Raw genomic sequence first — 22,226 nt, forward strand, 5'->3', positions numbered from 1 at the left:
GGATATCTCTTGTGATTTGTTTGTTAGCTTATACAATTGATGATTTGATTTTTAAATTGAATATCTCTTGTGATTTGTTTGTCAAAAGATAATTTGATTTTATATTTTGGAAGCGAATAAGAGCATGCTTTAGATTTTTGAAATAGGGATTTTGATGAGCATATTTTCCATTATCATGCAATAGTTGGAAAAATTAATGATTATAAATATTTTCTAATATGATTTACAAGGAGGATTTCAAAGCCTTAATTCCTCTTTCTTGAATGTTTAATATCTTTATAGCTTTATATTATATTTTTGCTTTGATTAATTTCTTGTCTAGTTTATTTAATTTCAAAGTAATTAAATTTTATTGAACTAGATTAAAATTAATTTAGTTAAAGTTTCATTAATTTTCCTATGTTCATACAAGTCTTCGTGGGTTCGACCTTGTGCTTACCCGACTATACTTGGTTCCTGCATTTGCGAGCATTTATAAATTTCACAACACATCTATTCCTCCACTCCAGCCTCTTTCTATGGCAAAGCCACCCTCTTAGCGGTTCATAATACTAATATATGCCCCTCACCCTCACCTTTGTTGCATGGTCACACACCTCATGAACGCTTCTTTGTCACACCTCTTAACTACATTCACTTCAAGATTATTTGGTTGTGCTTGCTTTGTTTACCTTCCAACCTATAAAATCACTAAACTTCAGCCACACTGTGTTGTTTTCTAGACCACATAATTGTACACAAGAAATAAAAAATGTTATCTTCAGCCTACTATATGCTTGTTTGACCCCCTTCAACCTACTGTCATTGAGGTTTGCTAATGACCTGTCAGTCCAGCCCAAGCTCAAAAGAAGAATATGGTGAAAATTAATAGTCAACCAAATAGACTTGAACTTGAAGCACAATTGTTATTGCAAAACAAAACACACACGGCGATTGTGAACAAATTAAACAATAGGAGGTCCAGTAGGTCTTTAATCTTTAAAATGAGATAGAGGCACTAACTAAAATCCAACTCAGACTCCATGCTTTCACAAAAATCAAGAATAGTTTCTTGGGTTTGATCATGTCACAATTTAGTCCACAAAATTTCATATGTTACATTTATACTACAAGGTTTGGACTAATACGAAACTTTCAGGGTTTCATCCAATTCTAAATGAACAGATTTTATATTTTGTGGACAAATTTACCCTAAATGAAACAAGCTTAGCGGTCTGATTTGTTCAATGACTCATGAATGCAATTAAAAAAAGCCCGTCTAGTCGTTACACTGATATGAGCTTTCTATTTGTTGGAGCCATGGTGCAATAGAAAGAAACAGGACCAAAATGGAAAACCTCACCCCCCAAATTTAAAAAAAAAAAAAAAAAAAACCTGGTACACAAATTTGATCTCTTAACATCTTTTATATATATTTCTTTTGTTTGACTCTCAACCGACAACCAGGTGCAACACACTGGTGTTTTAGGTGAAGGTGTTGAAGAGAAACTCCAAGGAAACTGCCTAGTCATTGGTATGAAATTTCTTAGTTTCTGACCTTTCTTAAGTTGACTAAGAAGTTTTTTTCCTTCACTCTTTGAATATAATTTTGTATGAATATTGTGAGCAAGACTTCCACATTCACAAACTAGCAAAATCTGATGCAAGTTTGTTATGCTTCACATTTTAATTTTTAAAGCTGCAACTCGCTGTCTCTTTGGGTTCTTTACAGGTACATTCTCTTTACCACCCTCAATTTTGAGTTACTATATGTGTCTGCAAGTACAAACTCTTGGCCAGTCCAAAATATCCTTAACGATAAGTAGTATTAATTAGAGGATCAATTTCCTTTATGGATTATTTGTAATATAACTATGAATGTGTATAAAGCAGGATTAAGATCATTCTATTTTAAGATTTCTGTCCTTATTGATTTGCTTCTGCTTAATTAAAAATTGTCTTAATTGGATCTATGTTCATATTTATAACCTCTGTTAATCCTGAGGGATTTTTTTTTAATTTTTTTTTTATATAGTATTTTCAGTAAAATTTTACTCTAGGAAAAATAACCACTCTAGGATGTTTGGCTCTTGATATGGTTTCATTTTTTTAGTTTATCGGAACCAAGCCCTCAAATTTATATGGGTTCAAAAGACTAAGAAATTTGATGGACAAGTGTTCTCTGTATCCATCGAAAATTTGTTATGGTTTTATAGAATATTTCCTGCCAGAACAATTACCCATAATGAGCTAAATTGATCTGAACTCAAGTATGCGATTTTCATTTTTTTTAATAAAAAAAAATGGCATAGCCTACTCCCCCTTTGTTAGGAGAATCAAGGTACAAATCTCCTCTACTTCATTTTACTATCGAATTATAAATTAAAAAAAAAATCATAATAATAACTATTTTGGCCAAAAACCTACTAGGACAGTGGCATAGCATGCTCTCCCTTTATTAGGAGAATCAGGGTACAAATCTTGTCTAATATCGGGTTATCAAAAAAAAAAAAAAAAAAATCATAGCAATGATAACTTTTTGATTTCTTGGCGTGTGCTTAGGTAGGTAATATGTTTCAAAATCGTGCAAATCATGATTAACGTGTTAGCAGAGTAGTGAGTACTATTGGTTTGATACTCTATATTGTGCATGAGCATGACCATTTTGATCTCTAAGCAAATATTGATCAATGGCCTCCCAAGTATCTTCATTTAATGCCAGATTATAGCCTCTTCATGTCTAAACTTATTATATATGTGTATTAATATTCTATCTTTTATCTAAGGGTTTGGTGGACAAGATGATTTCATGTTTGAAAAAGAAAAGGAAAGCAAAAGAGGAGACACCATTTATGAAGAATGGAAGACTATTATTAGAGGAGCTAATTGCCTTTTGCAATGGAAAAAGCAATCCTATCCGTGTCTTCTCTGCTGAAGAGCTCAGAAAAGCAACAAACAACTATAACCAGCATCAATGCATTATGTGGGATTGTGATTTCAAGTTATACAAGGGTTCTCTGGCAGACTGCTTATTTTCAGTTAAAAAGTACTACACAGAAGAAAAAGGATATTCTGTTATGGAAGACGTTACACTTGGCATTATTAAAGACATTGTGGTGGGATCGCAAATGAGTGTTCACCAAAATGTTCTAAAACTCTTAGGATGCTGCTTAGAGACCAAATATCCAACTCCAGTGTATGAATTTGTGGGGGATAAAGTTCTTTCCAATTTTATCATTCCAACTGGGATAGTCCACTTTGAGCCCTTAACATGGAAATGCAGGTTAAAGATCGCAATGGGCATAGCTAATGCAATTGCATATCTCCATACTGCATTTTCCAGGCCTGTTGTCCATAGAGATGTTAGGTCAGCCATCATTATATTAGATGAAAATAATGTTGCCAAACTGATTGATTTCTCACTCTCAATATCTATTCCTAAAGGTGAACAATATGTAGAAGATGCAGTACGAGGCAGACAGAATCTTGCACCTGAATATGCACTTACAGGCTATATAACTGAGAAGGTTGATGTGTATACTTATGGTGTGCTTCTACTTGGGCTTTTGGCTGGATGGATATTGAACACTCCAGAATGCATATATACGGAGTCCAGTTTACCAATGTTTGTGAAGTCATATCGTGACCAAAATCGGTTGATTGAAATCGTAGATCCGATGTTACTAAAACAAGGAATTAATCAGGAACAATTTCTAGCTTTTGCACAGATTGCCTTGAGTTGCATCTCTGATACAGCAGAAGATAGGCCAACAATGATTGATGCCGCAAAACAACTCAGGAAAATTTATGAGTCTATCTCACCTCCTTAAATTATTTTAGCTCTAAGCTGATTGATTAACATTCAAGAAATTCTATGCTCTATATAGCATTTGAAAGCACAAACTTGCCATCAAAGGTAGAGTCACTGATTAAAATTCCATGTCACAATTTTTAATCAATATATGTTATCGACCCAATGAATTTCTAACATTCCGATTGTGTTTTTTCTAATTTTATCTTTATAAATTCAAGCAGCTTTTTGTGATCTACCTGCTAACAAATAGCGGAATGTTTATACTTTTTTCGGTTGATTTCATATTCAAATTAACATTTTTCATGTCTCTAAATTACATTAACGAGTCGTAGACCTACACGGTATGTTAGAATATATAATTATTTTGTAATGTGGTATAATATATGATTTATTCATTAAAATTTATTAAAAATAATTTGTTCTCCTTAAAAATTAAACTATTTCTAAAAGTATTTTCCATCTCTCTACCTTTACAAAAATTGGATGTGTTTAATTGATATTATTCTTTTTTTCAAGTGATCTATATTCTTTAATTTTTGTTATAGTGTGTTATTTTTTATTTTTTTTTCCCTACAACTAAACTTTTTTAAGTTTCAAATTAATTATTTAAATTTCTCATTATCTTAAGGATCGAATATCATGATAATCAAACCTCATCACAAATTTACAATTGATGTCACTTAAATAATTGATAAGCACATTCAAATACATAGTCATGTTGATTTTATTTCTATATAAACTCAAATTTCCACTTCGAAAATATATAAGAATTAACTTAAATCAAAATTATAAGAGGGAGAGAAGAAACATGTGATCGGGAACTCAAAAAACACACCACCAAAATGTATTAACCCAAAATTTGGGATGCATGAAAAAAAAAACAAAAATTTATCAATCTAAAGTAGAGTTGTAAGAAAGAATAAATAGCCAAAAGAGAGAATAATCACATTTTTTTGGAGAAAATGTAAAAGAAAAACACCAAATTATCTAAATCATGTTACGTAATAGAATAATATTATATTACTATATAATGTCATATGATAACATCTAACAGTAAAGGAAAATAAAATAAAAAGACAACAAATTAAAATACAACCAAATTGCAACAACCCAAAGTGGAGTTTAGCACAAAAATTCATGAACCTAAATTAGATGTGCAATAAAAAATTAAAAATCCACCAGAATAAAGAATATATATATACATATATATATATATATATAGAGAGAGAGAGAGAGAGAGAGAGAGAGAGAGAGAGAGAGTATTCATCTTTTTAGGTGGGAAAAATACGGATTGAATGGAATAAAGAATAACAATTTTTTATAGTAAATGAAATGAGGAGGAGAAAAGTTAAATAAAAAAGAAGATAGGAAATGAAGGGATGAGGGAACTGTAAGGTTAAGATATAGAGAGATAAAAAGATAAAAGTGGGGGAAAATGTTGGAGGAATTATACTTGGAGGAATTATAATAGATGGATAGTATAGAAACTGATGTTGCTCAATAAAAACCTAGCAACAATAACTTGAATTGTCAAAAAGTTGATAACTTGACATTAGTCAAGAAGCCATTAAATATTTGAACACCCAAGTCAAAAAGTGTGGCTTGATATTCAGCCAACCTAAATATTGGCGGGTGAGGTTTAGGTACAGTGCATGTAGTGTACTGGACCAGTAAAGATGGTGACATGTGTTTAAAAGTAAATACCTGTTATAATTTCAACGGATCCAGTGCAACTGGACACTAAATCCAAATATTGGCAATCCAACAAATAGCATGCGCTTGCATTAAAAGTTGTAGATTTGTTGCCTGGATTCTTGGCCGAAGTTGTTGACTTCCTTGTCAATAGAAGTCTTGCCATTATTTTCATGTCCTGGAACTATTAAAAATTTGGCTTAGACCTTTAGCTATAAATAGAGGTGGAGTAGAGACAAGAGCTCCTATGTGAGATAGCAAAGAGAAATAGCTTCTTCTCTATGTGTGTACCATAAATAGGAAGCTAGTGTGTCCTACGACTCTTGTCTAAATACAATAGGGTTTTTTCTATATATTTGTGAGAGAACCAAAGATGTACTTGAGGTTTGGATTTGTGTGAAAATGTCTTCAAGCTATTGTTGTAATCTCCAAAACTATAGTTAAACTTTATTTTGTCGCCTCTCGTGGACATATGCTTGTTGCCAATCTACGTAAATTTCCCTGTATCATATTTTCTCTTCTTTATTCTTTAGCCTTGCATAAATAGATCATTTCCCAATGTTTACAACATACCCTTATTGATGAAAAGATGAATGAGAGTCACTTTATATGGTTTGCTAATGTTTAGAGGAAAATGATTAATGCAAAAGTGAGAAAGAGTGAGTTGATTCAAGTTCATGGAACAAGAAAAAAAAATGTAGAGAAAGAGCAAAACATTAGTAGAAATAGTAAAAAAATTGCATATTAAAATAACAGGTCAAGAGCCTTATAGCTCAATTGGTTGGCACCTCTTGATATCTCTCAAACATCCAAGATTCAAATATCTCTTCCAATGTTGAGTATACAAGTGTGAGTAGAAGTTTCATGTGGAGGAATTTGAGAAATTAATTAAGATAATATATCCTCCATGCTTACAAAATTTCTAGAAATTTAAAGTTCAATAGTTATATCATCATTAAATTGTTTACATTGCAAGTTTTTGTAGTTTAAACTTATGCATAGAATATAAACTTATAAATTATATAGTAAATAATACTGATTGACACAAAATTTGACATATATATTAAAAGCATAAAGAACATGTAATTCAACGATTAGATTTTTAAAATATTTAGTAATATTTATTTTATTGAGTATGATTGTAGCATAATGCTACAACTAATTTCGTAACTAAATTTTGTCCTATAATTAAATCCAAATTTATAAACCTAAAATTTAGAATTTAGTGAGACCTCCCAATAAGTGGATGCAATGATTCGCACGTGAAGTGGCGTCCCAACATAACATATTGAGACCTCACTTAATATCTTCCCTTGCTTTGAACTCAAACAAAGTTTCATGCATGCTGTTTTACTCAATTCACACCTTTCCCTCTTGTTTTCTCTCTATCCTCTATCTTTGTGGCAAGTTCTAACTCTTCTTCCACAGATCAATTTCTTTGTTTTCTTTGTCCAATAGATCTTGAAGAATTCAGTGAAGAACTTCTACTGCATTGACAATGTTAAAATCATTGATTACTTGAGAGATTGATGGATGAGAAATGAAATTATGTTAAATTATATTTTCTGTACACTGTTGCATTATATCCTGGTGTACTGAAAACTCATACTGGCCATATTTGATGTCCCACAGACCACAGAACCAAAGCTTTTGTTTTGCAGGCATTTTGAACTGCTGAATGCTAATCTTGATTTTTCTATTCATGGCTTTGAAATGCCACCTTGATTGCATAGAGAACCCTTAGCAATGAAGGGACAACAACTATAATTATATCAAAAAGAAAAAAGAAGAAGGGTGAACTGTGGAGAAAATGCTTAATTACCATACAATGACTACATTTAAAGCACAAGGGATAGTAATTGTTTGAAAATAAGATTGGTATCAAAGTAAATTGCAGGAATCATTGAACATATTGAACAATCATGTCAAAGAGTTGGATTGATGGGCCTCACGTGAAACCTTGATAAAAACATCCTCCATATTTGTATCAGCCAAACCCCAAGCAAAAACAGTGAACTTGCTCTTTACAGTCTCAACTGCTTGGAATACATCTGCAATTCTGACCTCACTTTTTGGTATCTCAAACTTCTGGGTTCCGGATAATTGGTATACCTTGTTGGCACTTGGTGAAAGATGTTGCACCATGTTCTCCACTTCTTCTTCATGATCCGAAGATGTTGTAATTGTAAACACATAAGACCCTCCATATCTAGCCTTTAGCTGTCAAACACAGTAATTATAAAGCGTTATGAAGAATCTACTTATTCATTTGCAATTTTATAAGGTAAAAAATAAAAAGAAAAACTGTTAAACAGTTGTAGGTTTGTGGGATGTCAGAGCCCTTGAACTTGGACAAAGATGGTTCAAACCATAGCAAGATACTCAAAGTCAAGATGACACGGAAGAGCATTGCATTGGTGGTCCAAAAAGTCTCAAAAATGAATCTGAATGGGGAAAATGATGAGGCTGTCAGCTAGCCTAACAAGTAAAAAGTCTTTTGCCATTTAAGAATAGATTAGGAGCCCAGAAAAGAGGGGTTTAAGAGATAAGAGATGGCTACCTCCCATGGATAGTGCTGACTGCTGAGCGCCCATTTGGAGGTAAATACAAAATGTTGGTGTTATAAAAAACCATCAAGCTTTGAAACAGGAATTTTGTAGCTTATACTAATTTGAGTGTTGGTGCTGATTGTGACAATTGTTATTGAGTACTTCTATACAAATCAAATTAATTCAAGATTTTTAGTCAGCAGTGCACATCCAGTTAGCTTGCTTGCCTTTCAATGTTTCTCAAATGCTAAAACTATCATGCATTATTAAGTTTTTATCATATGCATCTTTCCATCTAGAGAGAAGTAGATAAGTAAAGATCAACAACCGGAAAATCCATTGAGGACCACTAGCTCTGTTTGTGCATAACTTCACCCAAAAAAAAAACTCTATGAATAGAAGTTATGTTATTGTGGTACCTCTTTTGGGTTTCCTATGCACCGCAAGCTGCCATCAACAAAAAATCCTAATCGGTCACATAGGAACTCTGCCTCTTCCATTGAATGAGCTGAAACCATGTATAATAGTTTCATTAGCGACAGCATGAAGGAAAATAATAAACCCTTTATGCTGTTGTCTAGCAAGACAAGTTTAGATGTGATGGAACCATATAGTAGGGCAAGGAGGCCAACAGTTTTTTTTTTTTTTATTAATCATTTACAAGCCTATAAAACTGCAGTTCCAAGTGTCTAAATGATACAACATCAGCAATAATTTGTTTCTTTTTTTTTTTTTGGGTGAGAGGGAGAGAGAGAGAGAGAGAACTTGTTAGAATAATAGCTCGATCTTGCTTTGCTTTCTTCACAACACTCCATAAGTTGTTCCTTGAAGCTGGATCTAATCCAGTACTTGGTTCATCCATGTAGACAACCTTGCAGAGTTCCCAAGAATTACATCATAAACAGCAAAAGATAAATACCAAAATGGAATAAGCAGCAAAGTAAAGTGAAATAAAAATTAAGACATACTTTGGGATCCCCAATTAATGAAATAGCTACACTTAGCCTCCTTTTCATACCACCACTATATTTTCCAGCTTGCTTGTCAGAAACTCCTCCATGAAATAGGTTGAGACTCTTAAGAGATTCTTCTACTGCCTGAAGACAGAGCAAAGGAATGGACAACAGAACTCAAAACATGTCATGTTGAAGATGACCAGCAAAATAATGCATTGTAGTAGCTTTATCATAATACTCTATTCTTGCTTTCTCTCCCTCTTTCACACACACTCACACACACACAAAAACTTAGCTATCCATATACTGGACATAGCCATATACACAGTCCACAAAATTACCTTCATTTTATGTCATAGTTATCAAGACACCAACAAATTGATACTTAGCATAGCACCCAGACATCCCCCCGTCCTCCCCCCCCCCCTTCCTTTCCATTTTTCAGAAAATTGTAAAATTCACATTTCAAAGTATAGCTTAACTAGTGCAATTATCATATATCAAGTCACTTTTCCTACCTTGAGCATTTGTAGGTAATAACCGTCAGTCAAAACATATTGGCCCTCACTCAAATTCCAGTCACAATGCCGGAATGCCCTCCCTAACAGATCTATGGCTCTCAAATACAAATGAACCTTCATTTAACAAACTAAGAGTGAAAGTAACGTTGACTTACTTGTGTTAATGCAGAACCTCTAAGGTTCTTAAGTCTTCCATAAAATAGTAAATGCTCCCTCCCTGTTAGTGTTTCCCAAAGAAGGCTGTTTATCCAAGGAGCAAAAAAAATATATATATAAGAAAATTTATGGACTTATAAATTCAAAGCAAAGGAACCAAAATGGAAGTTTAAACTAAAAATAGAAAACAAAAGGTTTCCTTGACACAACAGGAGAATGATCTAGCTTACTCATCCTGTGGGCATACACCCATGCTGGTGTATATTTGATTCATATGAGTCAGTATATCAAGGCCTTGAACAAATGCAGTGCCAGAGGTTGGCTTTGTAAGTCCAATCATCTGTCAACAGATATGTGTTAACTCCTAAATATTGCTACAAATAATGATTTAACTTCCCTAACAAAAGTGACTAAAACCCAGAATATTATCCCATGAAGCAAGACATCTTGGAATCAAATCCAACAGACTATCAAGTAGAAGCAAGTATAAAGTAAATGCCAAAGAGTGTCCAATTACAATTAAATAAATTTATTGCTACTTCCTGGTTTTTCAAGGTAAACTTTGTATCTTTAATCTATCGTTGGCATTAAATAGTTCCTGGTTAGGATTCAAGAAAGGTAAATGCTTCAAAAGAAGCTCCTTTGAAAGTATTTTCTGTTTGCTTCCACCAACAGGAAAACATGTATGCAAATTCCAAAAAATTGTGTGACAGAATTTTGTATACTAACCATACTGATAAAAGAGGTTTTGCCTGCACCATTAGGACCAAGAATACCAAAGCATTCCCCTCGAGGCACAGCAAGATATAGTCCTTGCACCGCAAGTTTTTCAGGGTTTCCATCTCTTCCTGGGTATATCTTTTGGAGGTTGTCACAAACAATGGCATGGCTTGTGCTTGATTCAAGGAGCAACTGGTCCACCTTCTCCCTCTGGAAATGGATAAATTTGAAATTTATCATTTATGTGTATAACTGAGTATGTCACTTCATTGAGTAAGACAGATTGCATAACAATTTCAGGGACTGTATAAGATACTCTTCCCATAATTTCTATTCAATTAACAAAATTTATTGCAACAATCATCTCTATCACATGGTATGAACCTAGGGAAGGGGTGAGGATGGAAAAAAAATCAAGAGAACAAATTTCTGACTAAGGCATATAAAAATATATTAAAAAAATGTCATCATGAGATTGAATTGACAAACAATCTGGAGCTTTTTAATTTTTCAACCTTGTAAGATTCATCACCAACATTGGGTAGTAGTTTACCTTAAAACATTTTGCATATGTTCTTTGCATTTGGTGTGTTGTCTTTCACATTCAAATTGTGAAAGAAAACTAGCACACGGAGATGGAGTTCCAAAGGAAGAAAAGTTGACTCTTCTTGCTTTGAATTCAAAATTCGCAACTTTAGCATAGCTTTATTTTCCTTCCTAGGTGATAGGATATAAATTCCTTGTCTCCTTTGTTGTCTATGAAGTGAAGTATAGGTAGTCTTGAATGTATTCTATACATAGTCATTCCCACATAATATATCAAGCAATCCCACAAGTGTGACAAGAAAGCAAATGAAAGTGTAGGGAATAGAAAGCAATGAGCGAAATAGTGAATAGTGGTGTGTGTGTAATATTATAAGTATAAATAAAACTTCTTTTTATTGATAACGCTTCTGTGTATTTTACTTTGAGTGTGGTGAGATTTATTGCGAAGTATTTGATACTTTCTTTTTGAGTGTTAAATTTATTATCTGACAAAACTTATATAGCAACAAATCTCAAGAAACCTATCTCCATGAGATCTAAGGCAATGTCTACCACACCTTGCAGATAAAACACAGGATCACAAAATGATTATATTTTATATATACAGGTTTTATGACTATTTACTGAGTGCTAACAAAGCTTCTTCAAAACTCTGTACTGTCGGTGGTGAGAAATTTAGTATATAAATTAGGAAAAAGAGAAAGTTACCTCTTGCTTAACATCAGCATTATCCATCTGAACATGAAGTCTAGAGTCCATATTTTGTAAATTAGGCTTCCGAAAAAATGAGAGAGGATTCTTTCGAGAATTTTGAGATTGCCTTCTTCCAAACCCACTTCCTAGTGACACAACTATATCTATACCATACGCTGCAAAAAGCACCACCAACCACTCCACAAACATGATAATCAAGACCTCTTTCATCCCATTTTCACTATCATTTAAATCTTCCCACTGCATCCCACCTTCCAAGATAATATATTGTGCGAACTCATATATCCCACGATATAGAGAAAATCCAGGATATAACTCCATTACCATAACCCACATTTCTGCAACCGAAGCCTCAAAATGATTAGAGTTGGTGGAAAAGATTCTTGCAAAGGGTTTAAACAATGTGGACAACACTAAAAGAAAAATATCTAAGCTACCAAACAATTCAGTATGATTCAAAACCAACACACAACATGTTCTATAAAGAAACTAAACCTAGTATATTACTCGTGTCAAACGAACAAATTCAACCTGAGCAGATGTCCACATTCCTCCACTCTCCTGAACATGGATGTTCAAACATTTACAGCTAATGCTAGTATTATGCAAAGATTCCACCTTGCCTCCACTATTGGCAGGAAATCCACATAGATGACTAAATTAGAGTGTCAAATATTTACATCTTTGCTATTGTTTCAATTCTTCAAAGTAAAATAACTTTTTCTCTTAGAAGTACTAAACTAATTTAATGTGTAAGCCACTCCACTTCAATTCTATTTTCAAGAAAAATAAAGTAGCGTTGTTCTTGCCCCAATTAAGTATTGCCTAGCATAGGGATTTGATCATCCATTGGAACTCTGCCCCAATTAAGTATTGTCTTGAAAGAAAAATAATTCTTTTAAGACATTTTTATTGTCTGTGACAACAAAGGCTGCCTCTAATGTACAAAAGAGTGACAATCTGCAGGAAAATTCCTATCTATCAAGCTTTTGCTCTAAAGGACCATCAATTGAAACATAAGCTCTCACCAAAGAAAACATCGTGTTGAAGCCACAAAAATCAAAGATATATTTATGAAACCCTATGAATGAGATAATAGGTCTTCTTTCTCACAATTTCTGCCACTTACTTGGAAATGAGTTACTTTCAACAAAAGACTGGAAAAGAAATCTTGCTAAGAACCCTGTTCCAAAGACACATATGTATGCTACCACTGCAAGCATCAAATTTCAAACACAACCCTGTGTTAGTTAGTTAATTTTTAATTGGATATAGAGATTTTACCCACCAATATAGTAAACCTCAAACCTGTAGCAGTCTTAACATTTGAAAACAATGTAGCTCCTAGAAAGGCGAATGAAATTTGTAAGTTTATATATATGAAATAAAAGACAAACTGAATGCCGAAGTCGTTCAATCCAAAAAATTGTAACCCTGCAATAGATATAACCTACATTTTAGCAACATTATAACAAATTAAAGGGGGGGGGGGGGGGGAAGCAAGTATTTAATTGGCTTGCACTCTTACCTAGAAGTGCACCAGATGCTACAAAAATCAACATGTAAATTGAAGATACAAAAAGAAAGTAAAGGTAGGAAATCATCCAATAAGGCCAATCGCCAAGCCCGTGCATTTTCATCATGATTCTTAGTTTCCGTTTTTTCTCATAAACCAATGATTTCAAAGCAACCTACATTATTAAGAAAAATGTTAAAAATATCTGTAATCATAGAGGGTAAAATCGATAGCCAAAAAGGGAAAAAAAATGAAAAAGAAAACAGATGTTAGATTCAATCATTAACCACACCTCTCAAGAAACATAAGATATTGTAACAAGGCTCTCCAAGAAAAGGTTAATACATACCACTCAATGCCTGATCCTAGGATTGCAAGGAAATGTCACTGTAACATATTGACAATCATAGATCTAGAGTTTAACTGATTTAGAATAGAAGAATTATCTTGGAAATTATGCTTTTCTTCTCCTCTCACATAACGTTATTGTTTTCACTACTTGACTTCACCGTGTACAGTAGCTTTGTATAAAGGTGTCCTCATGTGCAAAGTTAGGTGCACTGAAAATGATCAATTTGTCAACATGACCTCAGATATATCCAACTTGTAGAACAATTCTGAATCTATTTTTTTGCACTTTGAACCTTCCACACATACATCTTTCTTTTTATCGGTCAGCTTTCCAGACTTGAAGTGGCATCAACACCAATATCATGTATTGTTGGTCATTTCCAAAACTAGAATATTACAGTATAAGTAGTCAACTAAAGTCTAAAAGTGCAGCACCAAGTCCATCTTTTTAGAATTCCTAAGCATGGAACTTGTCAAGAGAATTATGGCTAATAAAAAAAAAAAAAAAAAAGATCTAGCTGTTTATGCCATCTGCACATACAGGGGGGGAAGAAATCAAATTATGATCAACTAATGATCGGGCAGACAGGGCCTCTTCCCCGACTATAATTGGTAATGGGGTTTAATAGGTGCAAACTCTATTGACAAGTTAAATAGTTAAATAAAAAAACCTTATGGACAAGTTAAATAGTTATAATGCAAGTAACAAAAGGTCACAAACTTACAGGGAATAACTGTAGAACAACCCATGTGAAGAAGAGAGGACCTAAATAAGAAGCAAAATCCAAGTTGGGATCCTGGTTTTTTTCTGGGTGCATGCCTTTGACAAACTCAAATAACATTTGTGTTCCAGGCCCTCGCTGAGAACGAAGGTAGGTATTGGATGCCTGTCAACAAGCATTACGACATTTCAGCAACAAGGATAGTTTGTCATTTGATGCAAACATTAAAATATATATTAATGACACAAAAAAATGTTCATGTACCTTTGTTAGGACTCTTAGTTATTGGCTTATTCCATGACAAATTGCAATGTAAATTTTTATTCTTAACTCTGTGTATTCATGTAACCCTGTGGGGTTTTATTTGTATTGGGTTTATGAGGTGAAGTGCTGCAAAATTTCACTTGTATGAAGTTGGTAGTGTCAGGCAAAAAGAGATACAAAAACAGAATTTGAAATCAGTTCAACTTGAACCCGAGAGTTTGCCTCTCTCTTGAAGTGCAGAGTTTTACGAACCTAAGACAATTTTGTTATTTTTTCTCTGCTATTCTAATCCTTACCCTCACTATTTAAGATAGCATTTCCTATGAATTTCTACACCCAATTCCCATCTCTAATTGTCCAATTTCATGAGAGGAGACTAAAACCATCACACCCATTACAACCTTTTGAGTTTTGGTGTTGATTAGAGATTGGGAATCATTGGAGCAAGCCCAGATTTGCCAAGAAGACTTGGAGATTGCAATTGGAGGCTCAACTGTGAATCCAAAGTCTAGTGAGAAGAAAGGATTCAAGGAATGGGTTGCTAGCAGGAGTTGGAGGCTCGAGTACATAGTTACAACTCAGCTTGGAGGGTTTTGTAAGTAATATGTACTGCACTGTTCTCATTAATGGACTGTTTGGTGCTGTGACGCTCCAGAGAGGTTTTTCTGCTCGATTCTCTGGCTTTCCTCTTCGTAAACACTTCAATGGTCTTGTGGGTGATTGATTTTCTGTGTTTGGGTTTGTTTTTATGTTTTTCCATGCATGCTTATGTTAGTTGGCTAATCAATTAAACATCTGGGCTTAATTGCAATAGTTAGCTTAAATTTGACTAAGCCATAAAATTTGGGTCTAAATTGTTTGAATTGGATTAGTGCAATACACAATCTTAATTCTCAAGGAAACCTTGTTTCTGATGGGAGTGCCATATTAGTCAGGAAAAGTAGAATTCCAAAACTAAGAAACAGAACAATCATGAGAATCATGATAATAGCATTTTATATCATATTGTAGCCAAATCATGACCAAGTAAAACACTGAAAGAAGCTCATAAGTCAATTAAATGGTTCAGTGAAAATTGTAATTGTGCATTTTTCACAATATGTATAGGACATGCCTCTCCTTGATGTAAACAAGTAGATAGTAGATACTATTTTGTGATGTAATTTTTTTGGTAGCCACCCCCACTGGAATGTGCCAAATACATGAGGTGGTAACAGTTAGATTTGGAGCAAGGTAGGGTTTATAAACCAATTCTATCAAATGTTAGTCACATGTTAGTTGAACTGTACTTGAAGGAATTTTGGAATTATGAAACCAACAAAGGGATTGTTATTTTTTTGCCTTTGGAATCAATGCCACTACATAGTTCAACTTAGCAGTACTGGTCCTGCTTTTTTCCCCCCCCTATCATTCTTCAAATATAGAAGAATCTCACACCACAAATTCTGAGGGTGGCAGTGTGATGTTGCTTGATAAACCAGATTGGTTTAATGAATCTAGTGTGATGTTTGCTTGATAAACCAGATTGGGACAATGTCTAAAAATTAGTAGAGTTCATTTTTTGGAATTCAAAAAGGGACAAGCAATGAGCATTGCTTTCCCTTATTTAGAATTTTAGGAAACCAAATGAATTACAGCAATGGCTACACACTAGTACTAGTCCAAGCCTTTTGATAACTAGTCTTCTATGGAAGTATTGATTTTACATGTTTTGAAATCTAGTATGCATGATACTAAAATGGTAGTAGGATTATTAAGCTTTGCTTATAGGAGAGGAAAGGGAGAGGATTGAGAAGGGAAGAAGGAGATAATAGAGGATGGATGGTTACAAAATTTGCTTGGTATGGAGAGAGAGAGAGAGAGAGGTTTTCACCATGTTTCATATTTCTTCATAATCTAATAACAATCTTAATCACATGCAAACATTTAATACAAAATGGAACTAGGCAGAGCCCAAAACACAAAAGGATTTGGATCCTCTCCATTTCCAAGTGAAATGGAATGAGTTGGCACAATCTAGACCCTACATTTACTCCACTTTAAATCATAGCCAGTAAATGGACACCAACAAATACTGGAATGACAGCAGAAATCAACAAATAATCAAGTTACATATACTTACCAGATTCACTGAGCGTGGAATACGAAGCAATAAATCACCATCATTGAGCGTTGAATTGTACCAGATGCTCACATCAAAATTTTCCTCATTTGAGTTTAGAAAATCATAGGCTGTGAAAATATCAAACCTTAAGTATTTCCTACTTATTTTCATTTGATTTTTGATAATTGAACTGTAAGCCCACCCGAGGTAGTTGTAAAGTCAAGAGAAACGATTATTCCAAGAAAGATCAACAAGTCTAACCTGCACTTATCTCATTAATCTTTCCATCTGGATTCCCTTCGTAATAACCCTTATATAATTCATCATTTACCACAGTATAATCATTGCGCCATAAAACCAAACCTTTAACACATTGCGCTGGATTCAAGACGAGGAAAATTAACAAAGAATTAGTATGTTTTGTGCAAACAACTTTCTGTCTCCGTGATTTGTGCGTGAGAGAGAGAGAGAGTGAATCTGACAACATTGTACTAAGTTGTTAACTTAGGCCTAGCATAGTTCACCCAGATTTAGATAAGACCCACTTCTAACAAAACAAACAAGCAATTCTCACACACCATAAGACAATTAGTCTAATTTGAGAGTTTTTAACTTTAGTTAAAAAAAAAAAACATCAAGGATAAAATACAAAGATGGTTCAATTATATCAGAGTCTAACCATTAAAGTCTCAAAACACCAAAAAGAAGATTCCCTCATTAGACCTGCATAATATCGATCAATTAATCTTCTATTTTTTCATCCATCCTGCACTCTGCAGGGAGAGCAGTGGCCATGATTTTCTTTTCTAAAACATAATTTACTTTTAAATGATGGAATTTTAATGTATGGTTAGTGGATGGAATTTTAGAATATTAATTGCTTTTAAATGACTTTACTTTTTTCTTTTTCTTTTTTTTCCAAAAAAGAAATTGGAAGGGCTATGCATGAGAAACACCTCGACTAATAATTGTTGCATGGAACTTTCATACAAGTGCATTCAAGTTCTTGCTTGCTTCTCAGCATTCTTGAAAATGCAAGCATGTTCTTTTGGGAAAAATTTGCCAAACAGTATAATACTGGGAAAATTTTAGGCGGATGGCATGCGTTCAAAGTTTATTAGTTAGTTGGACTCTTTTATGTGAGTACAGAAAAATCGACTTCTAGCCAAAATCGAGTTTACTATACTCGACTTTCTTTTTTATCCACCTCAGAGCTGATTTTCGGTAGGAAGTCGAGTATATTAAACTCAATTTTGGCTGGAAGTCGATTTTGCTGTACTCGATTTCCAAAAAAGAGTCCAACTAACTAATAAACTTTGAATGCATGCCATCCGCCTAATATTTTTTCAGAATTATACTGTTTGGCAAATTTTGCCTGTTATTTTGTGTCAAATTCATAAATAAAGTCATTTGCAAAGCACATGTGCACAGGTGTGGTTTGACATGGAAAGTAAAGATAAACTGTCTGCCCAATACAAACCATGTACAAAAAGCATTCATACTTTCAACATACTTTCATTTTCAGATAAAGACCCGTTGTCTGTGCATTGACGTTGGACATTAGAGATTTCATAATATCCGTAACCGTCAGAAATTAAATCATGAGGCGGTCTCCATGGCGATCCCTGTAAGGATTACAAAAGTCACAATAGCAGCAAAATAAACAATGTGCTAGTGATGACGGACATGAAATGAAGGTAAAAAGAAACAGAAAGAGGGACAACAAAGAAGAGGAAAGACAACTTACCAGAACATTGCTAGCTAGACTAGCCAAGTCATGTTTCTTGAAACTAGCCGTAACTTGAGAGGTATTAAGAGAGTTTGTGATCATAGTCCCAGCCAAAACTATCAAAACATTCAGAGTAAGTTAAAGTAAGTTCGATCAAATCATTTATTAAAAAAAGAAAAATTACATAATCCGATCAGGTGAAGCAATAAGCTATTTAAGTTAATTAAAACACATGAGCGCGAGTGCACACACTCACACGAGTAATCAGTTATTTATGTTAATTAAAACATGTGTGCACACGTATACACACTGAGGTAGAGAGAAGGGTATACTTTCTCCAAGAGATTGATTATTCCCTGTGAGAAGAATAGTTGCAGGACAAGAACGATTACTCCTGCACGACTCATCAGGCAAGTCGTTAAATGGCAAAAAATCAGTTCTGACTGCACTATAGGCATAATAGGGTAGTTGTAACAGTGGAGGAATTGCTGGAATCTGAGGAATGGGACAACTGGAATTGGTTTTTGGGTTACATTGTTTGGCCGTTTCATTATGGACCATTTTATTATAATAATGTTGGAGGACAGCTATTAGTATGCAGAGCAAAGCAGGATAGCAAATGAGAAAAATATTTGTCTTCATATTTCGTTTCTGCAAAACACAAAAGATGAATATATTAGCTGAGCACCAACAAAATTAACCAAAAAAAAAAAGTTTTTGAAGTTTTGAAGATATAGATTGATAAAAGAAAAGGTGCAAACGAATTGGAACATGGGTTTCTAACTTCTAAAGGACCCAATGCCAAAAAAAAATTGATCAGTTCCAACAACAACAGGTAGATATTACTGTACAATGCAAAGCCTAGAAACATATGATAATTTATATGTTTCATTAGTAACATATTAGCTTTATACAACACTACCCATCAACTATTGAAAAATATGTCTATGAAATACATAATTGAGAACTAGTTATAAAATAAAGGGAAGTAACTCTTAAACTTGTTTTTAACTGAAATCGCTCACAATTTCAGTTAAAAACAAGCATGTGTGTAAGGTGTGTGTAATAACTACTACATGAGCATATCATATAACATAATAGTGGCCTACGGGTTTTAGTACTCCTATTTTTGCTTACATTGGGAGACTAAAAGTGAAGAGTCATGTCTTAAGAAAAAGAAGGTAGTGCAAAGTTTGCAAACCGTGATTCTTCTTTTGTTCAAGACATACACAAATTAATTGGGGTTTTCTCTAGCTAGGTGAGTTCTTTGAGTAATCACAGAGAATTGAAGTCTTCAGAGTGCAAATCTTACTGTGTTCTTGGTTTCAATAGGTTCTAGTTTTTTGTATTTGTGTGTGTGGTGAGTTTGTATTTTTTCTTAGAGAGGTTCTATATTGCATTTTTCCAACGCAAGTTTTGGGATTTTGAATCCTAGATGTCACGGACATAACAGAGGGCAAAAGTGTCAACTAATTGAGTTACAAGACTCTTGAATATAAAGTTAAGTATTATAATATCTATTTGATTATAGTGGATTTGTCGGATTTTTCCTGTGGTTGTTTTCCTCTATACTACAAGGTTTTCCACATAAATTTGGTGTGCTCTTATGCAGTTGATTTTCTCTGTGCTTACGTGCATTTTTTTTTCTCTGTTGCTTAGGGTTCATAATTCACACACATATGATAATTTGGTCTAACAAAATAGTGTGAAAGCTTCCGTTGTCTCAATTAGCAAGACTGTCGCTAAAAGAAACCCAATAAATTTTACCAAAATAAACCAATGATCAACAAATCAAGGGGAGAAAAAAATAATAAAAAATAATAAAAATTTAAGAGCGCATTTGGACAATCAATGAAATTTGAATTGCCTCATTTTTATAATACAATTTTATCATTTTTACATGGATAGCAGCCTGGTAAAAAAAACCTCAATTGTTGACTTTTCATGATATATTTAAGTACATGTTACCAAGAAATATATTTGATAAGTTACACTTTTTCAAAGGTTTCGTTTAACATAATGGATCATAGTCATAGCTTCTAAATTCTTTACTACCAATTCATGCATACTATTATCATAAAAAATAAAAATAAAAAAACCAATGCATGCATACTTATAGCCCGTTTGGTAAAAGATTTCTAGTAACATTATTGTTGTTTTGTAGAAATGTGATACATGTAATATTATTTAAATATTGAAAATTGTTGTTTAAACAACAATACCAAACTCCCTATTAATGTTCAAATGAATATGGGAGCACAAATTCAACCTTAATCAATCCCAACCCAAATAAGATGTGTGTATCTGTATATTGAGAGAGAGAGAGAGAGGACCTGGAAGGTTAAGTTCTTTCTGAGCAAAGCATTGGCCTGAGTCCAGAAGTTTGCAGGACCATGTGATGGACCAGCCATTTCAAAGCACCCAAAAGTCAATATGAGCGTCAAATCCTTTTGAAGCTTTTCTCTATTCTTCTATCAATCCAAAACAAAAAAGCTCAGCTTCTTCCTTCCATGAGTTCTGGTTTATACTTATATGGGTTATGTCTGTTTGCTCTTCCTATATGGCTATATGGGTTATCTCTCTCACTTGATATATGGATAGACTTTTTAGTGCTTAATATTGTTTTGTCTTACGTATCTAATGCACCTATGTTTGCGTTGAGTGATACTACAACTTTTAGTAAATAGAGTTTAAAAACCAATGTGAGGACAAATATTTTATGGGATACTACAAATTTTTCTTTCTCTTATCACTCAAGTATGCTGCCTCAAATAATATCAATTAAACTTCATAGTTATACCATATAAGATTAAGTTTATTCGTTTCTTTCTTTCAATTAAAATAACCAAAATACAAAAACCCTTTATTGCTCCCTTGTGGTAGGAAGTTACCTAGGATTAGGATATTCTCTCTTTGGTAGGCTCAATATTGGTTGTGACATGCCCAATAGTGTATCGAATCTTTGCTTACGCTAAAGTATAGTCACCGTTGATGTATTCATTAAACATGATAGTGATGTACTTATAAAACATGATAGTGATTAAAAAGAAATATTTTCTTTGATAGAGGTTTGATCAAAATAAATTCTTAAAATTACCCATATGTGTTTTTCTAATCAGTTTTTTTATTTTTTTTATTTTAACAAACGAGGGTATCCAGACTTTCTCGGATATCTAATTATTCTTTTGAATGTATGCAATCCCCCATCTCACACACCAGATGGTCTCAAGACGGGAAGCAAAAGGTTTCAAACTCAAGATTTCATAGATTTTATGAGGCCTTAGGAAACACGTAGCCAATCCCTTAAGTTAAAACTATCAGATGTTTACAATTAAAAGCTTTTGTCCTAAGTGTGAACAAACGATAAAAAAGTCACTTTGACGTTACAAAGGGGGCTAGGCATACTTGAAATCAATTAACATGTTGATCTAGACAGACCTTTGGTTACGGCTGAATGAGTCAACACTCTATGTAGTAAAAACGTGTAGACTCACTTTTCTACAAACTTGGAGCTTTCTTTTTCTCTTTCTTTTTCTTTTTGGGGTCCAAATTACTCAGCTAGAGAGTCTTTGTTATATATATATATATATATATATATATATATATCAAGTACTTGGCTGGCGTTTGTGAGGATGCATGATTCTTATCCATTTCCCTCTTGAGAGTTGAGAACATCAATCAATGTTTGGTTGCTTATTATTTGATTCAAGAATCAATATAGAAATTGCTAGTTGGCCCCACAAAGAGGAAAACACTTTCCAACAATCCAAATCATGCTAAAGACTGAATGAAATACAAACGCAACGCGGTTAGCGTAAGGTTTGGGTCGGAAAATCAAAATCTAGTAAAAAGATTCCCAAAAAGTTTGAATATCCTCTTATTAGTAAGACAAA

At 33.6% G+C, this 22,226-nt stretch overlaps 2 protein-coding genes across 3 annotated transcripts; one reads left to right on the forward strand and one right to left on the reverse strand.

Annotated features, from left to right (window-relative positions):
* Window positions 1–1,397: 1,397 nt before the first annotated feature.
* Window positions 1,398–3,953, forward strand: LOC142630230 (serine/threonine-protein kinase ZRK1-like). Of its 2 annotated transcripts, none has more exons than XM_075804209.1 (2): window positions 1,398–1,513; window positions 2,766–3,953. In XM_075804209.1, the coding sequence occupies exon 2, from the start codon at window positions 2,781–2,783 to the stop codon at window positions 3,807–3,809; it is 1,029 nt and encodes a 342-aa protein (XP_075660324.1). In that variant the 5' UTR covers window positions 1,398–1,513; window positions 2,766–2,780; the 3' UTR covers window positions 3,810–3,953. The 2 variants fall into 2 exon arrangements, with proteins under 2 accessions (XP_075660324.1, XP_075660322.1); XM_075804207.1 differs by lacking the exon at window positions 1,398–1,513 and adding an exon at window positions 1,618–1,711.
* Window positions 3,954–7,273: 3,320 nt separating this feature from the next.
* Window positions 7,274–20,960, reverse strand: LOC142630523 (ABC transporter A family member 10-like). The gene is made up of 18 exons (XM_075804513.1): window positions 20,667–20,960; window positions 18,666–18,984; window positions 18,352–18,449; window positions 18,118–18,229; window positions 16,866–16,982; window positions 16,623–16,732; window positions 14,240–14,401; window positions 13,176–13,338; window positions 12,956–13,081; window positions 12,777–12,860; window positions 11,642–11,985; window positions 10,397–10,597; window positions 9,898–10,007; window positions 9,667–9,751; window positions 9,003–9,131; window positions 8,800–8,905; window positions 8,454–8,542; window positions 7,274–7,705 (listed from the first exon to the last, which is right to left on the reverse strand). The coding sequence occupies exons 1-18, from the start codon at window positions 20,742–20,744 to the stop codon at window positions 7,406–7,408; spliced, it is 2,733 nt and encodes a 910-aa protein (XP_075660628.1). The 5' UTR covers window positions 20,745–20,960; the 3' UTR covers window positions 7,274–7,405.
* Window positions 20,961–22,226: the final 1,266 nt, after the last annotated feature.

Source organism: Castanea sativa, chromosome 4 (genome assembly GCF_040712315.1).
Source record: "Castanea sativa cultivar Marrone di Chiusa Pesio chromosome 4, ASM4071231v1".
NCBI lineage: Eukaryota > Viridiplantae > Streptophyta > Magnoliopsida > Fagales > Fagaceae > Castanea > Castanea sativa.

What these genes read in the sequence shown, in the direction of transcription:
- LOC142630230 (XM_075804209.1), top strand. Translation starts at nt 2,781, where the DNA reads ATGATTTCATGTTTGAAAAAGAAAAGGAAAGCAAAAGAGGAGACACCA.
- LOC142630523 (XM_075804513.1), bottom strand. Translation starts at nt 20,744, where the DNA reads ATGGCTGGTCCATCACATGGTCCTGCAAACTTCTGGACTCAGGCCAAT. An exon ending in GATTAATGAGATAAGTGCAG is followed by an intron (nt 16,733 to 16,865) that starts GTTAGACTTGTT and finishes ATATTTTCACAG; the next exon opens with CCTATGATTTTCTAAACTCA. An exon ending in AAATGTTAAGACTGCTACAG is followed by an intron (nt 12,861 to 12,955) that starts GTTTGAGGTTTA and finishes TGATGCTTGCAG; the next exon opens with TGGTAGCATACATATGTGTC.